At 42.0% G+C, this 20741-nt stretch overlaps 1 protein-coding gene across 1 annotated transcript; it reads left to right on the top strand.

Moving 5' to 3' along the window:
• Positions 1-6: 6 nt before the first annotated feature.
• GYG2 (glycogenin 2) lies at positions 7-14201 on the top strand. Its single transcript, XM_026035352.1, has 9 exons — positions 7-41; positions 5652-5793; positions 7458-7632; positions 9074-9236; positions 9775-9901; positions 10741-10963; positions 12006-12146; positions 12519-12629; positions 13809-14201. The coding sequence occupies exons 1-9, from the start codon at positions 35-37 to the stop codon at positions 13968-13970; spliced, it is 1251 nt and encodes a 416-aa protein (XP_025891137.1). The 5' UTR covers positions 7-34; the 3' UTR covers positions 13971-14201.
• The last annotated feature ends 6540 nt before the right edge of the window (positions 14202-20741 follow it).

Genomic DNA, 20741 nt, shown 5'->3' with positions numbered 1-20741 from the left:
CAGCCAGGCGCGCCGCGACTCGCCGCCCGGCAGCATGTCCGGTGAGTGCCTGGCGGCCCCGCCGCGCCGAGGCCGCCCCGGCTTCGGCCACCCCTCCTCWCCCCTCCCCGCCTGCGCGGGGCCCTTTGGGGGTCCCGCTCCGCCCGGCACAGSGGCCGCAGCGTGGGCAAGGGGTGTCCGTGCTGTCTCAGGGCCGAGTACCGGGCTGGAATTAGCTGCCCCAGCTTAGGATTTAAACCATCTGGCTGCTGGGATGAAAGGGCTAAACCCATTTACCCTCCTGCGTGTGGATGCAGCCGGGCCGGCCCGGCTGCCCGCGCCGCGCTCGCGGTGCCGGTGGCCGGGCCGGCCGGGGCAGCCCGCCTTAGGCGGCGGCCGAGCCGCGTGTGCCCTCCCGCCAGCGCGGTGTCCTTTGGGCTGACGGGATCCTTAAAGACGCGGTCTAGGTGCCGTGTGGGGCTCCTCACGCCGCGTGGGTGCAGGTGCCGCTTCGTGTTTCCATCAAATTCCCTCAAATTCCAGGAAAGGGCTGGGTGGCCACCCCRCATGTTGGCCTTGTTGGACGTGTCGAGGGCATCAGTGACACATTGGCTCAGYCCTGGCGCTCGGCAGCAGCAGAGGAGCAGAGCTGACGTCTCCGAGCTAGGGGGCTGTTCGKGGCCTTGTCTGACAGGAGGATGGAGGAGCTGTGTGTCCTCCATGTCCCGTGTGAAGCACTCCGTTGTGGCCTGCCAAAGGCAGGTTTTGCAGGAACTGCCTGAGCAAGTCTGGCAGTTTCCTTCAGACTTCTATATTGCCCCTTCAGGACCAGTTTGGGGTGCTATGCATTATCCTTGTTTGCATCTTAAAATATTGGTGCATTTTGTTTTTCATATCATATGGAAAGATAAGGTCATATACTGTCTTTTGAATGAAAAAAAATTCTAAGGCCTGGAAGCAGAACTTTAGTGTCATCAATTGAAAGATAATTAATAAAAGTTACACAAAATGAGAAAAACTTCCTCTATTATAGCATTCCAAGATAATAGCAGTAGTTAAAAACTAACTAAAATTCATTGTTTCTTTGATGATGAGTTATAGAGAATCATATTTTTGAACTTGGTTAGACATGAGAAGTGTTTTACTTGTCATCAGATGTCGATTTGTATTCCTTTTTACAAAGGTCTGTGTAACTGTGCTGGCCGTGCCAGTAAAACATTCATCAGTGACATGTTTCTAGGCTCAGACTGAGGGAATTSAAACACAGTCAAATAGGCAGCCGTGGCCTGACTGCTACGGCAGGAGCTGCTGCTGTGCCATGAACTCGTGTAATGGTTTCTGAGGCTGCTGTGACGTGACCGTTTGCATCCTTACCTCCCTGCCTCCTTGAAACAAAATGCTCTCTGCTTGGTTTGAAGGCTATGGATGTCACCCAGAGCAGAGCTTTCTGTTCCCCACGCTCCTGACAGTCGTGCTAGTCCATCTAGTGCTTTTGGGGGAAGGCACTGGGGGACCCATGCGTGGGAGGGGAAGGAATAAAATCRGCGCAAAATATTTTGTGCGAGCTGCAGCTGCTGGGATGGCAGCAGGGTGCGTTGGGACTCTGCGGGCCCCTGCAGCCGTGATGCGCTCGCCCTGCAGAGCTGCAGCTGCAGGGGAAGGGATGGAGGAGAAAGAGGAACCGCAGGTGGTAGCAGAGGGAGATTGCAGAGAACAGCGAGGCAGTGTCGCTGGCACGCGAGGCAGCGCGTGCTGCCGGATGGCTGCAGGTTTCTGGCTATGGGGTCATCTCCCTGTACTCTTGTGAAGAAATGGGCAAGGGCCTGTTTGGGGAATGCTTGCAGGAAGGTTGCAGCATGAGAGCCTCTGCTCTCCTGTGGCAACCTTGGAATGGGCAGCTTTTATCTGTTAGTCTGGAAATATTTTGGTCTCCTGAAGCCTGGCATAGCAGCTAGGCAAAGGATGAATGTATTCTAGTGCTATCAGAAGAAAGTTTAGTAAACTTATTTCTGTCCATGTCCAGTGAACAGAACAAAACAACAAAAAGACAGACTCGTCTTGGGGCTGGCAGACACACAGTTTATTTGGTGCTCATTGCTGTGAATCATTCCTGATTCTCACAGGATTCCTCMTTGCCTCTCTGTCAGCCTGCACGTCGTCGTTGGAGCTTTTTCTTTTTTCCTTGGAACATCAAAGCGAGCAGCGCTTGCTGCCCGGCTGCCGCAGGCTCCAGGCCAGGCCATCCTGCTGCCCTAGGACTGCTTCTCAGGCCAGGTAGACATTTTTACATCAGGCAGTTTTGTAGGAGGAACCGTCATGAGCTGCATTAACAACATGAGGAGCCTGGGATCCTGCACTAAAAAAAAGCTGTAATTAGTTTCACGTAAATCACCTTGGCTGCAAGGGTGATTCATGTCATTTTTGCTGTCTCTTTTTACAGAGTGATCTCTGATTAATTCGACAGAATTGTTTACTTGAAAATCCCCGGTTTGTTCTGACCAACTAACAGACTTCAAACTTTGTATTTTCTTAGGCTATGTGCTAATCTAAACAAGAAAAAATCGGGAGACGTTTAGATTTATATGACATCATTTTAATATGATTCTAATCAGAAGCTTGTATTTCTCATAATTCACAGAGTCAATGATGTTAGCAATAGGGTTCCACAGCTTGAAAACAATTTGTGAGAAATATTGATACAGATCACACTGGATGTTTTCTGTGAAAAATTCCGGTGCTGTTCAGCGTGAAGAATTGACAGTTATGCGAAAGCAACATTTGACATTTAAAAAATCTAGTTGCAATGAATTTTAAAGACCCACACCCTTGGCCTTCAAATTTAAGAGATCAAATATTGCTGCTTTTTAAGTTTAAAGTCAGAGAATTCCAGGGTATTTTGTATTCCAGGTAAATTTTGTATTTAATACAAAAACCTTCTTGATTTCAGTTTAATGGAAATTTCAGGGAGACAGTTAATTTTCACAAATCTGCATGAAAATCTAGTCCTTAATTTCCAACTTTGAAAATAAAATACTAGGTTATAGGGACAGTGTTTCAGAGAACAGTCATTTTGAACAATGAAAGTCAAGCTACCTTTCTTTCCTGAAAATGCAGAATGGATGAAAAAACAAGCAGGGATAAAGTCTATTGATTTTTTTTTTTTTTTTTTTACCTTTCTAATGAATCCTTAATGGGTCAGTGATGCCTGGGTATGATTTTGAAATAGCTAGTGAGTGCTTCTCTCTTTGAACCAAAAATATTTCAATATTGTACAGTTTCAGTCAGTAGTTCTATTATCTGTTTAATTAACTCTGGAACGGTTTATTCCATTAAGAAGGCCATKCATAGTATGCTTTTCAAATTTCATTCTCAAAAGTGAAAGTTTGTATCTTTTCTTTGAGAAGCATTAGCAAAAATTTCGTAGAAACTGTGCACTGGGCAGTTCATTTCCTTATCCTTCTTACCACAATTTTGGCTTGAGAAATACAGAGCCGGGCAGCGTGTGTAGGCTGTGGTAATTTGCCATACCAGCTTGCTGAGCTATTTGATGAGTAGCCTGTGTATTTTTAGAATTATTATTTATATGTAAATATTCAGCTTCTGTAGCAAAAAGAATTTGCTGAAGCAATAAGATGATTATGTGTTTAATCTTATGGTTCTTATTTTAAATAGTGTTTCAGGATTTTAAACTCCTGCTCATGTCATGGTTTGCTTTTGTGCTAAGCTCACCCACGTTCCTCTCACTACTTGTTTTGGTACTTGTTTTATTACCTTGTTTTGGTTGAAGAAGTTGATGTCCAAACACAAAAGTTTCTTTCTTTGCTGAGTCCTTGTTTCTTTATCACTTGAGACTGAGAGCAATCACTTTATTGCTGAAGTAGCCCTCTTTTTTAATTTATTTTTTTTATTTTTCCCCCAGCTGCAAATTATGCTCGATTTATATGTTTAACCTTTAGAAAAGTTGTAGGAGGAGCAGGTTAGTAGCACAGCAGCCCTTTCAAGCTGCCCATGGAAGCACCTTCTTACTCATCGTTCCTGTAACACCAGTAAGTTGCCTGAGCGAGTTATGGGCAGCGATAGCAGGAGGTTCAGGTGCACCCACCCCGAAAGCTCCTTTGCCCTTTACTGCCTTCCTGCAGGTGTTGTGGTTAAAACTGCTATTGCAGCATGCTTCGTTGAGGGATCTGCAAATTCATTTAAATTTAGGACAGACGATTCAGGTTTTGAGGTAAGGTTAACGCTAGTGGGACGCTCTTGAGTTACAGGGACCTGTCTTAAGATGTTGGCAAATGCACGGGCTGTTGGGCTTGCTCGGAATTCGGGCCTGGCTGGAGATGAGTGGGAAGCAGCAAAAGGCATTGGGAAGGAGGACAGCACAGTGACGGGGCTTTTCTTGGGGAGGTATGAAATATGCAGAGCTGTGTTTTGTGCTTTGCTTAGGAGTTGAAGGGCAAGAAAGTTATGAAAATCCTGAGTGTCTGAGAGCTGGTCGCCATCCTTGGTGCCYGGCCTTGCTGTTAGTTCAGAGGGCGGCACTTCCAAGTTTTGGCAGCTGTGAGGGCATTTGCTGGGCTCCGTGCAACTAACTAGCTCAGTGAGATTCTTTCTCAGTGGCTCTCRCACAGCCTGGAAACCATGAGGCAAGGAGATAGGTATATATATTATTTAATGCCTTAATAACATGATGGTGGCTTTAAACCAATAGTTCAGAGCAAATGTTCACTGCAGCTTCATCATGCGCTGCAGAGCTCAGCAGAGTTCCCCTCGTCTGTCTGGTTCAGCCAGCTTGTTTTGGTTAATTTTGTAGTGTTGTTTCATATGTGTGAAACACACCATCCACCTTGCTAGATTTTAGATTCTAAGTCTTTAGAAGACAAAACAACGAGAGTGGGTCTGTTAGGGACTGACTTGAAAAAGTGGTTCCTGGTGACACAGGCCTGATACCTGTACAAAATATACGATACGTGCTACTGCCCAAGGCTGTAGGTTGCTTCCTTCGCTGCCACAGCTTTTTTTCCCCATGCTTCTCGAGTCCAGGGAGTGGTGCCCTTTCCTTGGAGGTGCTTGAGGCAGAGGTGTTTGCCCTCTGGCAGGGGTTCCTTCCCCAGCAGTAATTTCTCCGAGTGTGTCAGTRAGGAGCTGCTCACTCAGACAGTTTCTCTCACTCCAGGGTAAGAAAGGGTGTAGCAAGGAGCTGTGCCCAGTTGGTTGAGTCACTCGGGTCTTGGGACGATGGACGTTTCTGGCTGACACAACATCCACTGTTTTTCTCAGTTTCGGCACTGTCGAATCAAGGAAATTTTGTCTAGTTGTTAGTCAAATGTAAAATCCAAATATTTACAGGACTGCTGTTATGATTTGACACTCTGATTAGGCTATAAGACTCAAGGGATTATTTGTTTAAGAATAGTCTAAAAACTTCATATCTGGTGTCATGAAAATCAGGTCAATAAAAACTAACAAAATTAAGCAGTGCACATTCTGCAAATTTTCTATTTTCTATTCAGTTTTATCTTCTGCGGGAGACTAGGAAAGAAAAGAGCTTATCAGAGGAACTGCAACTTGTTACAAGATGTAGCCTGTTGCTTAGCTGGAGGAGAGAGATTGYAGGACGCTGCCAAAAGAGCTTGTGGTAAATCTGTGAAGTGACTCTTCTGAATGTTTGCTCTCAGTAACAGATCAAGCCTTTGTGACCCTCGCTACTGATGATGTTTATTGTCAAGGAGCTTTGGTTCTTGGACAGTCCTTGAGGAACCATAGGACATCTAGAAAACTGGTTGTGCTGATTACACCAGAGGTTTCCAGTGGCATGAGGTAAGAGTTCACGTCTTCATGATAATACGGAAAAAATGAACAGTGTTATGAAGGATTTTAATGGGCTTCTGTCAGGTTTCACAGAAATATGGCAACAAATTCCCTCTTGGATAGCGGTATCTGGTTGGGATCCCAAATACCTTCCACCAGTAAGGTTGCAGGCTTGGTGTTCACTCCCAGAAGCTGGGGTTGCAGGTAGAAGCTGAATTTCAGGCCTTCAGTTGGGAACATCAGTTGAAAATTTGGGATCTGTGGSTTTAGCTTCTTGCTTTTGAGCTAAAATAAGGGCATCAAGTAGGTTTTTATTTTCTTCCATGTGTCTCCCTTAGAAAGAGCAAGAAACTTGCAACCTGAGACATAAGAGCCATCCAAAAGCCTTAAGTGCTCAATTTCAGGTGACTGATTGTTGTGGAATATTATTGCACAGGTATCACAATGGAATTTTTTTGCCCTTTTTAAAGTCTTTTTCTAATTYGGACTGTGATTCTGCAGGCACTATGGAGTCTGTGTGCAGAAATCTCATTAGATAGGTCGAACTTGGACCCTGTTATGCGGAGSATCCTGGTGCTTGTTGAGAGGAACAAGCCCAGCACAGCTACCCAAGCTCTTGGTTCTGCACTGGTGTAGGAAGCGTGCAAGCACTTGATCTTTTCTTCTGCCACGTGAAATTATGTGTAGCAAAACCAGCTAAAGAAACCTATTTTCCTTTTGTGCTATGCTCTGGGTAGAAGAGTCTACTTTTCAAGGATTTTTAAAATACAGATTTTGTCAGAACAATGCAGTTTTCCAGCTGTAGTACTGGTGGAAATATATTTGAGACCTGGCTGCATACTTCTCTTAAAGCCATTAATTTTTCATGTCTGTGCGTTWCAGTATTTTTCTTCCTTTGACTAAGGATTATATCAGAAAGAATGCTTCACTAACTGTGCTCCTGAAAATCTTTTCCTGCTCTTCCCAAGTGTCTAAAACCTGACAAAATCTAATGATTCTGATAATGCATCATGTATAAATACAGATAATTGGAGCAGACTCTTATTTTTCTGTATTTGTATGGCAAACTTTTTTTTTTTTTTCTTGTGCCCTGAATGAAAATGCCCCACTTTGATATCACCTGTAAAATTTGCATGGAAAGTATGGATGGAAGAAGCATGTCTTGCTTAAAAGTCTCATTTGGGAGAATCTGGGGGAGCAATAAAGTGCATATTGTCTATTTTTAAAAGGTGTAATTTTGSAGTTTTATTCACTCAGGCATAGTGGCTGCAAGTAACAGTTCTGACAGTGCAGGCAAAGTCCTGTACAGTGCACAGAGAACACAGCGTATTGCTCGTCTTTAGGGATAATTGTACAAGATGAAAGCAGCTTTAATTTCTGCTGGTATTTCTCCAGGAGGCTAAATAGCTACCATAAGGATTAGTTTCTCCTCCATGCAGCACCTGTTGCCTCTGAGATCTGCAGGCGCCCGTAATGAGGGGTTGTTATGTCCTGATAGTTATCACTGACCAGACTGTGCTCGAGCCTCTGTACCTCTGATTTCTCTTTCCAGCCAATCTGCCTAGTCTTTGCTATTGTTGCAGTAAATGTGTGCTGTATGTCACTCTTTTCATGCCATGGGAGCCCCGATGACCCTCTGTGCTCCTGTGTCTCTGCCCTGCTTGCTCTGGTAGGTCTGTGCTGCGCAGCGTTTTCCATGAAGTGATCGAGGTGGGAGCTCTTGACAGCGCTGACTCAGTCCGTCTGGCTCTGGTGCAGAGGCCGGAGCTGGGTGTCACCTTCACTAAGCTTCACTGCTGGACTCTCACCCAGTACAGCAAATGTGTCTTCATGGATGCTGACACGTTGGTGAGTGGRGCAGGGGCCGTGGCAGTGTCTGTGTCTGTCTTCTAGGGCCGCTCAGAGCATGGGATGGGCCTCCTGGTCTGACAGCCTGTTGTCATGTGTCTACATTGATACATAGAGGCATATGAAGTGACCGGATTCGCTTGGGATCATGAAGACAAGAAAGCTCCAGCTGCCTGTTTTGACGGTGCTCGGAGTTTTGCTGTCTGCATGAAAACTAATCTAGTTTGGCAAGTAGCCTCTGGCCTGTCCTCAGAAGGTACTGCAAGCATGCTGTATGCAAACTGGCTTCGGCCAGATGCTTAAAGGAGATCTCTTATGGACTTGTGTCTTATTGGGCACTTACTCTGATAAGGAGGGCAGGCCAGTTTTAAAAATGAAAAAACACATATACCCGTGTATATATATAAATATGTGTGTGTGTTCATATGTATGCATGTGGATAGAGAGATACCAAGGTAAAAARTGACCATAATTTTTGCAAGGAGAATCATGTCATTTTTTCCCTGCACTTAGGTAGTTTATTTTGGAACCCTTTGGAATTTAATAGAGTTATATCTGATTTGGAAAGACAATTGATAATCCTTRGGAGTAAGAAGGTAAACCTGTGATTTCCTCCTTTAAATTGTACAAAAGGAAGAAGGCAAATACTTATTAAGGGGGAAAAAAAAAGAACCATCAACAATGAAATAATGATCTTCCCAGTAAGATGATTTATTCTCTTACTCTTTGTGGTAGCTCCTTTGACAGCCATTATGGATGGGCCCTGACTTTTGGTGATTGCAGAACTGTCCAGCAGGTTGAAAAGTCATTTGGACCTTAATTTTTTTGATAATTTCCATATATCCCTGTAAAGCTTCCCTCTCTCTCTCTCTCTCTCTCTCTCTCTCTCTCTCTCTCTCTCTCTCTCTCTCTCTCTCTCTCTCTCTCTTTTTTAAAAAGGGCAAACCTCAGAGCTCAATTTGCATTTGAAAACCAGTAAGAGCAGATGATTTATTTCTGCTACTTCTGTAGTCAGGCTATTGCTAACTCAAATTATTTGGATTCATTTGGATTCACAGCTTTTCCTGAGCTCCATTGCAGTTACTTAGAATAATGGGTTTTGTTGTAGGTCTGGAAATTTGAGCTGAGGAGCAAGGAGATAGTCTATGCTTTCTTGGTAGGGTTTAAAATTTAAAGGAATCTGCTGATTGGGTCTGGAGCTTRTAAATGTAATTTCATTTGGCTTGTACTTTTTGTCAGAGAAAACATGGAGAGCCATAAATATCACCACCATGACTTATGTGAAATAGAGATTTTGACCATTAGCAGGTTTTGCATTGCCACTGCTTTTTTGCTTTACAGGCCATAAACTTGTCCAAACTACCAAACTGAGTGCTTAGCTACTCACATGTTCTGGAAAAACATTCGCTATAATAATTTTTCTCTTCCTGCTGCCTCCAAGGTTTTATGCAATGTTGATGAAYTGTTTGATCGAGAAGAGTTTTCAGCAGCTCCTGATTCTGGCTGGCCTGACTGCTTCAACAGTGGCGTATTTGTGTTCCGACCGTCTTTAAAAACCTACAACCTTCTGCTGCAGTTTGCAGAAGAACATGGCAGCTTTGATGGTAAGGGCCAAGGCCRAAGACGTGATGTGCAAGAAACTAGATTTGCTCTTGGTCAGCCAGTTCTGCACAGCTTCCATGCTCTGCAGTGGAGTAGGAGGAGGAAATGGTTCTCTGGGTGTTAAGAAATGTCCCACAAAAATTTCGAATGGAGGTTCTTGCCTCTCTTGAACTATTTAATACACGTTGACTTATTGTGAACTGTGCTTCCCAGACAAGCGTAGTGTGAAGAAACATTGCTTCTGCATCTTGCTCATTTTAATTAATGTTCATTTTCCTGGCTCATTTAAGAGAGAGGGAGATAAAGAGCCAGTGTTTGCTCTTTTGCTCTGAGAAAAGTCAACCCTCCTGCCTACTCCTATGCTCTTGTGCTCCAATAGCTCCCCCATTACACCAAAACAGTGTGCGGTTGTACCAGCTCGTATGACTGGATCATCCCGTTCAAGTTGTTCCATGAACGCCCCATCTTTGGCATGAAATTCTCAAGTAAATTTCAGTGTATGCAAACACAGAAATGTTGTTTTATAATTTTATTCTTCAGGGGGTGATCAAGGCTTGTTGAATAGTTTCTTCAGTAACTGGGCAACAACAGATATTGACAAACACTTACCTTTCATCTATAACTTAAGCAGCAATGCTGTATACACCTATGTTCCTGCTTTCAATCAGTAAGTAGAAACTCTTGTGACTCTAATCTTCTTTGTAATCTTCTGTAAGTTACCAATAGGAGGATTTTTTTCTTTTTTTTTTCTTTTTTTTTTTTTTTAGCATATTCTCTTGCTTAGAATTTACAATACTCAAAAATGGCTTACTGTATAAAAACCATGCAATGAGAAGTTTAAATGTAATTGGAATCTATCTGGACAGATGCAGAAACCCAGAGCTGAGTGCAAAAATGAGAGCTGGCTTAGCAATGTTTGGGTTGCTGCACTGTTTCATTATGCTGAAGTTTTCATAAATTCRGGGTTGTTCTTTGCAATAAAATACTGAAAAATTTATGGCTTCAAACACTTCATCCAGAAGAAATTTTCCTGGTGGGAGGCAGGTTGTTTTAAAGATTTAGTGTATCATGAATTTACTCTTCCAGTTTCACAGAACACTCTTAGTGGAAGGTTAGCTTACAGTCATGCATTTATTAGCCATTTTAAGTACTGGAATGGCGATAACCGACTTTGTTGATTGGATGCTTGAAGTGYATTTATTGGTTTATGAATACAGTGTACAAGGGAGCTAGAAATGGGACTGCATCAGCCTTTCATTTTGCTTTATGAACTTTTTTCAAGAATTAGCAGTTAGAAGGGAGTGGCAAGGTGGCCTTTCATTTTCTGGATTTTCTGTTTTTCTAGATGTAGTAGCTTMAACTAATGAGATATGAGTATGTTGTAATACATTTTCCTCCTGAACATGTCAGTGTGTCAAAATGTCAAARTCTCTCACTAGTGAGAGTAAGCATGTTTCTTTAGCGATGTGTGTGTAAGGTATATACTTGTATATTTAATTTCTACAGTTTTGGTAGAGATGCCAAAGTTGTTCACTTTTTGGGGTCAATAAAGCCCTGGAACTACAAATATAACCTTCAGACAAGGAAAGTTATGCAGGATGGCACCACGTCTGGATCTTTGCATCAGCTGTCATTTCTTGCCCTCTGGTGGAACATCTACAGTGCCAGTATATTGCCTTTGCTAGAAAAAACTCAAAAGATGGAAGAGTCAGAATCTGAGGAGTGGAAGGTGAGTACTGAGCAGTGAGTGGGAATCTGCTGAAATCACAGCAACAAAAGTTCTGCAAGTTCTGTATTTGTTATGAGTCACACAAGAAAACACGATGCTGTTGATGGCTAGTAGGTTAGTAATGGCAGTTGAAAAGTCTAACAGTTTAGGAAGGATTTTTAGTATCATCAGGTTTTCTGGTGTTTCCTTCATCCCTCCTCTTAAAGAAGAGTTTGTGTGGGAATTTCACCCATGTAAATTCTGCAAATTTAAGATACAGTTTGGTCAGAGGTGATCATCATGCTATGAAATAAACGTCTATTGTGTCTGCTAAATCAGCTAATCTGATTCAGGCCATAAAATTGCCCTTGAAATATAGTGAGATTTTTGATCTAATTAGACATCTTAAAACCTTTACTACTTCCTTTACACTTTTTTCTTCAAAGGAAGTGCAGAAATATGTCTCTTTCCTGAACAGAATAAAGTACATATTGAGGAATAAATGACTTGGAGACCTGCAATGCTAAATAATAAGTAGAAAAAGAGGGATATAGTTTTAATTTACAAACAGACAATTTGGATCACCTTCACCCATRTGTAAATCCATTTTCTTAATGAGGTGTTAATATAATGTTGTTACCATCATTAAACYAATTGCATTGGCCCAAAGGATCTGTTAAACATTTGCCATCAAAGTCTCAGAGAGGAATTTGGCTTATAAATCTCATGACAAATTAATCAGCAGGCAAAGGAAAGGTAATTTTTTGATCTCATATTTCCACATGCTTTATTTTTTGTCTTTAACTGTATGAAGAAGTATTACAGCTGAGGAAGCATGAAAATAGAAGTATTTTTTTAGGTTCACCTCATGATGATGGTGGCTGTTCTCTTGAATTCCAGAAACTTAAGCTGCAAGATGCTCTGCATATAGGGGCGCACACTTCGTTTTTTGTTAACTTCTTATTCCTTTAACGTTAATTCCTTCCCTGTAAGGAAGTCAGACTGTTGTTTTCAGTAAATAAGATGACAGTTTTTATGCAGTGATGATATTCTTTGTTGTTAGCACACATTCAGTGGAGTTGAAATTACACTAAAAAAGGTCAGTCTTCCTGTGGCCAATTCACTGCAAACGCCTGCGCTTCCAGAACGGACAGAAGAAACACACCTCACAACATGTTCACCTGAGGAACTCATTTTCAAACCAGTAAGTATGTTGTGCATTATTATATGCAGTAGCAAAATAAGTTGATGTACTAAAAATTCTAAAAAAAAAAAAAAAAAAAAAAAAAAAAAAAACCCAAATGATACTTCTGATCCGGGAGATTATGTCTTCTTGAAATTAAGTATAGGTTTTTCTTTATTATTATTAGGCACTCATGAACTTAATTTAGTATGGGAAGAACTGCCTTCTGGAGGTCCTTATCCTAGATCGGTTATTGCAGGAGCTTGGACTCAATGCCATTTTGATGTCCATCCACTGCTTTCCCTTACCCCAAGACTGAAGTTGTTCTATTTTGTATGAATTCTCATGGTAAAAAAAAAAAATCCTACCTAAACACCAATTTCTCTCTTTTAGCAACCTGTATGTGAAGCTGAACAGCGCAGTACTGAGGTCCCTCTCCCTGAGCCTGACAGATCTTCAGAACAGCATGTGCTTCATCCAACGTTTCGGGAAACCACAAAGCTGGTACGCGTGGCTTTCTGCATTGTGCTCTTGCTGATAATTGCATGCATGTCTTTGCTGCCAGCAACRTTTTGGCAAAGATCAAGTATTTATAATGCAATGTAGCAGTAATTTCTTGACTAATTTACCTGTGAAACTTTTTAACTGCTGCCAGTACTGGGGTATGAGTCCCTTCTTGCTTGTTACTCTTTTTAGCTATATAAAAATATGCAAAAGTATATTTTTCCTGCACCGGCCCTCGAGGACTAAGTGCATGGTGTTGATTTTAGGTGTCCAATAACATAAAGCTTTTTTACCTCTGTTTCCCCTCCCTTTCCTCCTCTGCCCTTTCTTTTTAATCGCCTGGAATTAYTTTTCCAAGCAAGTAGAACATGAATATGGGGCAGAAGGCATGAGACCTAACTTACTAAGCCTTGCTTTGTGGTCTTGCACTAAATCTGTCTGTGATTCTCTTTTGACCCTCTTGGAGTCAGACTTTCAGGGGCTGGTCCATTAGCCATTGTTACATTTCTGCCTTATTCCCACTGGGATGTCCCTGTTTTACCAGCCTTGTCCTCATAAGGGACAAAGTTGTCCTTTTATTTGATTGACTTACTAATTACTATGTTGCAGCTGTGAAATTATGCTGACTTGAGCTTGACTCAGGATTCAGAGTTTTGGAGTGTTGTTCAAAAYGAACTAAGTCAGTTGCCGGTCAGATAAACAGTGTTAGTTCCRAGTCAGTTTATTTGGATAATGTGGTTCATATCTGATAAGTAATGCTCATCTCATTGGAGGTAGTTATGTGTTTCACCACAACCTGTAGATTCTTATGTTCATGTGACGGCCTATTGAAGACAGAATTTGCACAGATACCGTCTTTGACGACTAATACCTACTTTGGAGTAGACACTACRCTGCAGACAGGCCGTGCTTGGGACATTCTCGTTGTGTTTGTTGCTAAGTGTGCCAAGCTGTGAGTTAGGATGAGTAAAATAAATGTTTGATATGTACAAAGTCATTATCCGAAGTAGTAAGTATGGGAAAATTATCAAAATAAGAAAAAATGCTTAAATATTCTTCATTTGTTTGCTTAATTATTTATTTTAAATTACGACTATAACGCACAGCAGTGTAAGTTTAACCTGACAGCCCAGAAATGAAAACAACCAAATGACTGTTTTCTCCCTGTTCTTCCTACAGAGTGAGGTCACATACGCTGTTTCAGAGCTGTCTATTAACCTCAGACCAGAAGAACCAAGTGCAGAAGATGAGCGGAGAAAATGGGAGGAAGGACGAATGGACTATATGGGGAAAGATGCTTTTGAACATATCAAAAAAAAGTTAGATGCATTTTTATATTAAGATGAAATGTACTATGAACACCATCATTGTGTCTCTTGTATAAATGCAGTCCTTGGATATTTGGCTTTCTTCATAGTTTATTTGACACTAAGGTTAGAAGTAGATATGGGTCATCATTTGTTTTGAGAGCAGGCAAACAGATCCAGACTGGTTTTTAATTGTATTGTGTGCCTCAAACGTACTGTTCTCCAGTAGTGCCTACTAAAATATAATGCAGAAGTGATATGAGAATTTCAAATTCAGAGGATATTTTTCATTATCCATGTCTCTTCCGTCAGTGTTCTTTAGTAATGGTCATGACCACTCAGAAGATGATACAGAAACTTTAAGATTTTGTTTGTTTCTGTGTTTTCTTAATCCAAATTAACACATCCAAGGGCAAACATGATGTGGACTTTCATGTGAGAAAAAAGTGGGTGAGAGCGATATAGAAGTCAGTGACAAAACTCATTCATTTAAGTATAATTAGAATTTGAGAAAAATGAGGTCTGTCATCATTAGTGGACATTCTCCCTGTTTCATATGGAAGCTGATCAGGCCCCAGGACAATTAAGAGTGGTCTAAAGTTCTTAAAATAGGCAGTATATGTCAACCTTCTATATCACAGCTGCAGGATGTGGTTGTTTTCATACACGTGAGCTCTAGTTGCATGTTCAGAGTGGCATGGTCAGAGGATGGTGGAAACCTTCCGGTGCTTTGTATTTGTTTACAGTGCTCCAAACTGCAGTTCATAGGGGTGCTCTGCTCGTTTAGCAGAGTGGCACCTTAGTGCAGGCAGGTGGAGCACAACTGAGGGCAAAGTTGGTGCCTGTTTCAGTAAACAGGCCCTTGAAGCGATCTTCTAAAGATCAGCACTGTTTGGGAACTAGTATGTTGGGGAGTGTAGGTCGAGAAAAATATACTCAAGAGTCTCCATTATTTTAATTATATTTATGGAGGATTGCTCTGYGAATTTGGGTATTTAGACTTGCCTAACCTCAGCAAATTTAAGGAACAAGTGAAAAAGAAGTGCTTTAGGAGAGGTCCAGCAGGTGATTCATCTCATTTTGTCACAGAACATAAAGGGACCCTCGATAATTCACTKTGGGAAGCAGAGCTTGGCCCGCTGGCGCGGCAGGTGCGGCGCAGGCAGCCCCGCGCGGAGGCTGCAGTGCCCTCGGGTGCGCGYGGCCGTGCAGCTGGGCCAGTTATCCGGGTCTCACAGCAAAACCATTCCTGCGCTTCTGGAAAAATTACTGGTTTTCCTGAGAACTGTCAATATAATTCCAACCGCTTGAGGATTGTTCTTCGGTCAGCAGTGTGAACTAACGCTTCATGCAGCTGAACTTTTTATGCTAATTATTGGTTTTAGCTGGGCACGTTAATTAGATTAGGAGAGAAAATTGCTGACTTGAGATCATTAACTGAAAGGTTTTAGAATAGTCATGCTGCTGTGAAATACTTAAGTGAAAGGAGCAGTCATGGAACACACTTGGAAGTACCAGGATGTGAAATGATGCTGTATATGTGAAATGTGCAGTGTTCTGCAAAGAAAGACAGTAAGATTAATGATTAGCAAGTATTTTCACTAAAGTTATTTGTGCTCATATATAGCTCTGGAATTATTTTAATTCTTTAAAGTCATGGCATTAAAATAGAAATGGAAAAGACATATAAAGTAATGTGCCCATCAGATGATGTAGGGTGACAGATTTTGCTTTGTTGGGCCAGGGAGTAGTATTCATGATTGACTGGTTACTTTATTATACTTTCCAATTTTACCAAATTGCATTTGTGATGGTAGCACTGCCGGCTGAGCAGAATTAAAAGGTGTGAGTTGCAATTATTTCTGCAAACATTCATAATTATAAGGTTCAGAATATATTTTGAATTAGAACGRCACTAGTTGGTTTGGTTTTGTTTATGGAAAAGTGCAGCAGTAGTTTCAAGACCCAACCAAGTTTGTGTGTAGTAGGTCTTTGTGTAAAGAAGTCCATTGAAGTAGTTAGCATGGTCTCCCAGGGGATTCCAGCACAACGCTGTTGTCACCAGATAGGGAGAAGGGAGAATCCTTTTRAGGAAATCGTGCAGCTGCTGCAAGTGCAGGGCTTTGGGCAGCAGTGTTTGGTTCTGGCAGACCTTATTTGAAGCCCTCGTGGGGTCACAAGCTGCTTTGGGGAGGKTGTTAAGGGCAGCGTGTTGCTGTGAAGCCAGAAAGTGCAGACAAGGACAAGTTCAGCTAGGGTTTCTTCCCCATTAAATTGTGGTTGAGTCCCAGGTATTCTGAGCATAAAGAAAGTTAAGAAATTGGAGGGGTGCAACTCCTCCTTAAACGAGACTCTTTCCACTTTGGCAGGTTGGAAGCCCTGTGGAGCAACCCCGTCTCTGCCCGGTCAGGTGCTCTGGGACAGAAAGCTGCAGGGGCAGAGCGAGTATCACACGCTCATATTGCAAGCCCAGTTGGCTGCAGCTGTGTATTTTGCCGCTGTTKAAGCTCTAGCAACGTGAGAAAACCAGGAGGGTTTCGAAAGGCCAAGCCCTGAGCTGTTGGCATGTGTGTGTGGCAACCTTGACTTTTCTTGTATTTAAAGAGGCTGTATTTAAACCTGCTGATTCTCCCTTTTTCTGTATTGAGAGTTATTTCCAGCTACTTAGAGGGTAATTTCATTTGCAATAGCCCATATTGTGGGGTGCTGCTCATGTATAAACAGGAGGTAGTGTGGGTGGGCCACAAAGAGAATTCTTGAAAGTTTTAAACAAGTGGGTTAGTGCAATTTCCTAATCTATAGGAAAAGAAGACTCCTGTTCTTTGAGTATCTCTTTGCTTGCTGCTTGGTGTCATGTGATGGCCTTWGCAATTGGATGTTCTTGGGAAAGCAGAAGCGTTTTCTTTGTCCCCCCAGTTTAGTCGGCACATATTAATTATCTTTCCTATTGCTGGGATTTGAGAATAAAGAAGTTCTTTTTCTACATTGATTTTTGTGCTGGGCATTGATACATTTTCATGATTCTGAAAATGTATGCTTGGTCTACAGAAACAAGTCTGCAGCATCCCTGTTGGTTCCTTAATACGTCTGAACTTGTTGTTTTGCTAAGCTAACCTGTTTCAATTCCTGTGACTTTCACAATAAGATGAATCTGTTTTTGTAATTTACATCTCTAATAATTTCACCTTTGTGTGAGAGTATTTAGCTCTCTTTAATAAAGACAATGATTTATATATTTGTTCCCTATTGTCACATTTTTTTCTTTTTATCATTGTGGGATCTTTTTATTTTTATTTTTAATCAGCCCTATAAATGAAATAAAAGGCACATTAATTATTAAATATGATAAAAATACTGCTCAATTAATAATAGTAATTGAGATACTCTACATTTTAATGTATTGACTGCAAAATGTTTTAGGTCAAATTTTGTTCATCCAGATATGACTGGCTCAAATAAATCTTCAGTGCTGACAGTTAAGACGAGGTGACACCTGAGCACTATCTTCTGTCTTGGAATAAACTTTCAATAGGTTATAATAACAGTGTATCGTGAATACAGCAAAGCTAGTTTGAAAACTTATTATGATATATAATTTAAGAAAATAGTGTGTATATATATAAAAGCTAATTGCAAAAAGACTAACAGTGGCATATTATGAATATGGAGGTGGGGGAGACAAAAAAAAATACAATAAAGCAGCAAGAAACTAGTTTTTAAAATAAATTTAATTAAAAATGTTTTAAAGTAACATTATACTAAAGATATTTTTAAAAATCCAGTTTTATTCAGTTCAACTCACTGAATCAATTTAGAAACTTGTTCAAGTATATGCATGTGTTTATGTGTATAAACCTCCAGCCTGCCTTTGAGCTAAAGCTTTTGATTTTACTTCTTCAAAATGCAAAGCAATAAAGGAGACCTGCCCAGCTCCCCCTTTCTTGGGGGTGGGGAAGCAGTTGTGTAAATGCTGTCAATATAGAGGCAATCCCCAGGAAAATTCAAGCTGGATAAATTCTGAGCTCAAACTACTTTTCTCCTATCTTTTATCTGTTTCATAATTATTTTGTTTGCTCAAAATATGGGACGCTGTGGTCTGTGCCCAGGCATTTCACGGGGTTCCAGAAAGGAGCAAATGGACCTGTTGCTTTGTTGAGTCAGTGTAATGGTCAGCTTCTAAATGTCATYTAATAACGATCAAAGCATTCAGCTGGGCTCCAGCTCCCCAAGACATGAATGTCAAGCGCTTACACAATTCAGCCACAGCTCTTTCAATAGAAACAAACTGCACGTGTTGCAGCGTGTGGCTTTCCTCCTCACGGCGTGGCTGTTTAACTGTGTGTGGGCACATTCACCTATGGCTAAAACTGGCCTAGAGATCCCTCAGGCAACTCGCGCTTTCTGGCCAGGGCGTTTTCTGTGGTGGTCGCTTTGCCCACAAAGGGAAGGAACAAGAGGGAAAAAAAGYGGGGCTGAGGGAAAAAGAGGGAGGAAGTGCATCATTTGGCCTTTTATCTTCTTAATTTTTTGGAAAAGTTTGTTACAGGGGATTTCTTAAGCAAGCCAAAGAAGCCCATTTAAGAGGAGTTTTCTGTTGTTCAAATGCAGGCAGTTTTGTAACAACTTTCTGTGTGTTACATGCCTCATGCACAAGTGTGCAGCCAGGACAACTCCAAAGCGCAGAGTGAGATTCTCCCAGTTGGTGGGGAAAAGGCGTTCCCAGCATTCCCGGGCAGTCACCGTCACTGGCTGTGCGGACAGGCTAACGTGCCTGAAGAGGACGAGATCTGCAACCACCCCAGGGAGGGGTGTGCACAAGGCTTAGGTCACTTAAGCAGTTCACCTGCATTTCCTGCACGCCACTGTCTCCTCAAAAGCTAAAAATCTCGTGAATTTAAAAATTCACCACCTTTAGTTACTGGGTAGAATTTAGAACTGGGAATATTGCTAATAGATAGCTTGGGTTTGTTTTTCTGGGGAGAACTCCTTAGGTTTTGCAGTGAAACTGCCCTGTTTGGGGATTCCCATCATTTCATTCTCCTTGTCMGCTGCTAATTTTCTGTCTGTGAAAGCCAGTGCCCTCCATGTGGGGCATTCTGTGGGGACAGCCCCATCCTGAATGTCTTGAAAGCCAGAGCCCTCCATGTGGGGCTTTCTGTGGGGACAGCCCCTTCCTGGGTGTTTGACCGAGGCCTCCAGCAGTGCTTGGACACGCAGCGGTCACTGCACGTCGCCAGGCCAGCTCCTGCAGCCCCCAACCCCAGTGGCTTTCCACAGGTGCCGGCCAAGGAGAAATCATCTGCACCGGGATGTCAGCAAACAGCCTGTGCGTTCACGTGAAGCCTTAGCCTCTGGGCCCCTGAACAGACTCACCTTTCAAGGGTTATATAAACACTTGATGTTTGTCAGGGTTGTTGCTGGAGCACTGAGCTTCCCAGCCCATTACCAGGAGTTTGGGTCTATGCTCGGATGCTTTTGTGCTGCTTCCTTTCTGTGTGAAGCCAGTGGCACGCAGCTGTTCTGGTTACAAGCTCTGTCAGCCACAGAAAACATGGCATCCTCTGACAAATTCTTAGCAATGCTGATGTAGATTTAAATGCTGTCAGGTGAGGAGGAAAAAAAATAAACAGCATATTTAGAGATTTGTGAAGTCTGACATGTCTGACATTAATCTGTCCTACTGGTTGTCAGCCCTTTGCTTCATGTGGGATAATTTCCACAGAATTTGCATTGAGGTTTTTGGAGACTTGCATTTGGTGCTACGTCATGGCGACAAACTAGTCTGTTTAGAACAAAATAACACGGTGCGCCAAGTGACATAGCAAACAGGGAATGTAGATTGGGAGCTTCCTTGAAATTACTGCAAAAAGTTCAAGGAAAGAAGGTACTTCAAGCGTGTGCTGTGCTGCTCCTGCCTTCCCTTGTTGCCGTTCTGGTGACAGGAGTGAACAGCCACTGTTGGGGAACAACAGCTACTTCGAAGCTTGAATCCAAGTTTTCTGGCACATGATTCACTGTTTGGAATCAAAAAATACAGGAACCTCTGCTTAAAAATAGGATTAGATACAGAATCTCTGCAAGGACATGGCTAGGATTACATATAGCAAGATGAATTTAGTTAACCTGAAGGCAGCAAGAGAGGATTAGCTATTTTAATTCCCTATCTTTCCCTAATGACTGCACACATTGCTGACTCTTGTGTGGGTTGTATAGTATGACCCATACACTAAAGTGATTAGTGTGTGCAGTGATTTTCTTTTTAACACCTACTTAAAACAAACTGCTGTTTTCCAAAACAACACCCCCTATTTCTTTGTGTAGCAGTAATGAAACCAGGAATGTTATCACTGAAGTGGGACTTGCAGTTTATTGCGTTTATCTCATTTATTGTGAAATTCAGGAGCAATCTTGTCGAGGAGGCGGCTGGTCACATCTGCCTKGATTTTCTGCCCTCCTGCAAGTGAGAGGACTGAAGCCAATATGGAAAATGCATGTCAGTAGCAATTTCTGTGCTTTAATAGTTTTGGAATAGCTAGGCACTCAGGAGCTRGACTTGAGATTTTAACTTCAGCTAACCAATTTTTAAACTTATTTGTCAGTTCAGTTTTCCTGGGAATCCTTACTGTGAAACTAAATGTAGAGGAGGCACACACAGAAGTGGATAGATGAGGCAAAAGATTGTTGTAAATTAGCAGGTGTCCACATCTAATAAATGTTTATTGCTTGGAGGCTGTATTTTGATGTGTTTCCAGATCAAATGCACAGTTGTTTTATATATATATGGCAGTTTTTATAGTAAAACAAA

The sequence above is a fragment of the Nothoprocta perdicaria genome, unplaced genomic scaffold (assembly GCF_003342845.1).
Source record: "Nothoprocta perdicaria isolate Ctin4 unplaced genomic scaffold, notPer1 scaffold_159, whole genome shotgun sequence".
Taxonomy (NCBI): domain Eukaryota; kingdom Metazoa; phylum Chordata; class Aves; order Tinamiformes; family Tinamidae; genus Nothoprocta; species Nothoprocta perdicaria.
Note: the sequence above shows the minus strand (reverse complement) of the source record. Positions and strands in the feature narration are given on the sequence as shown.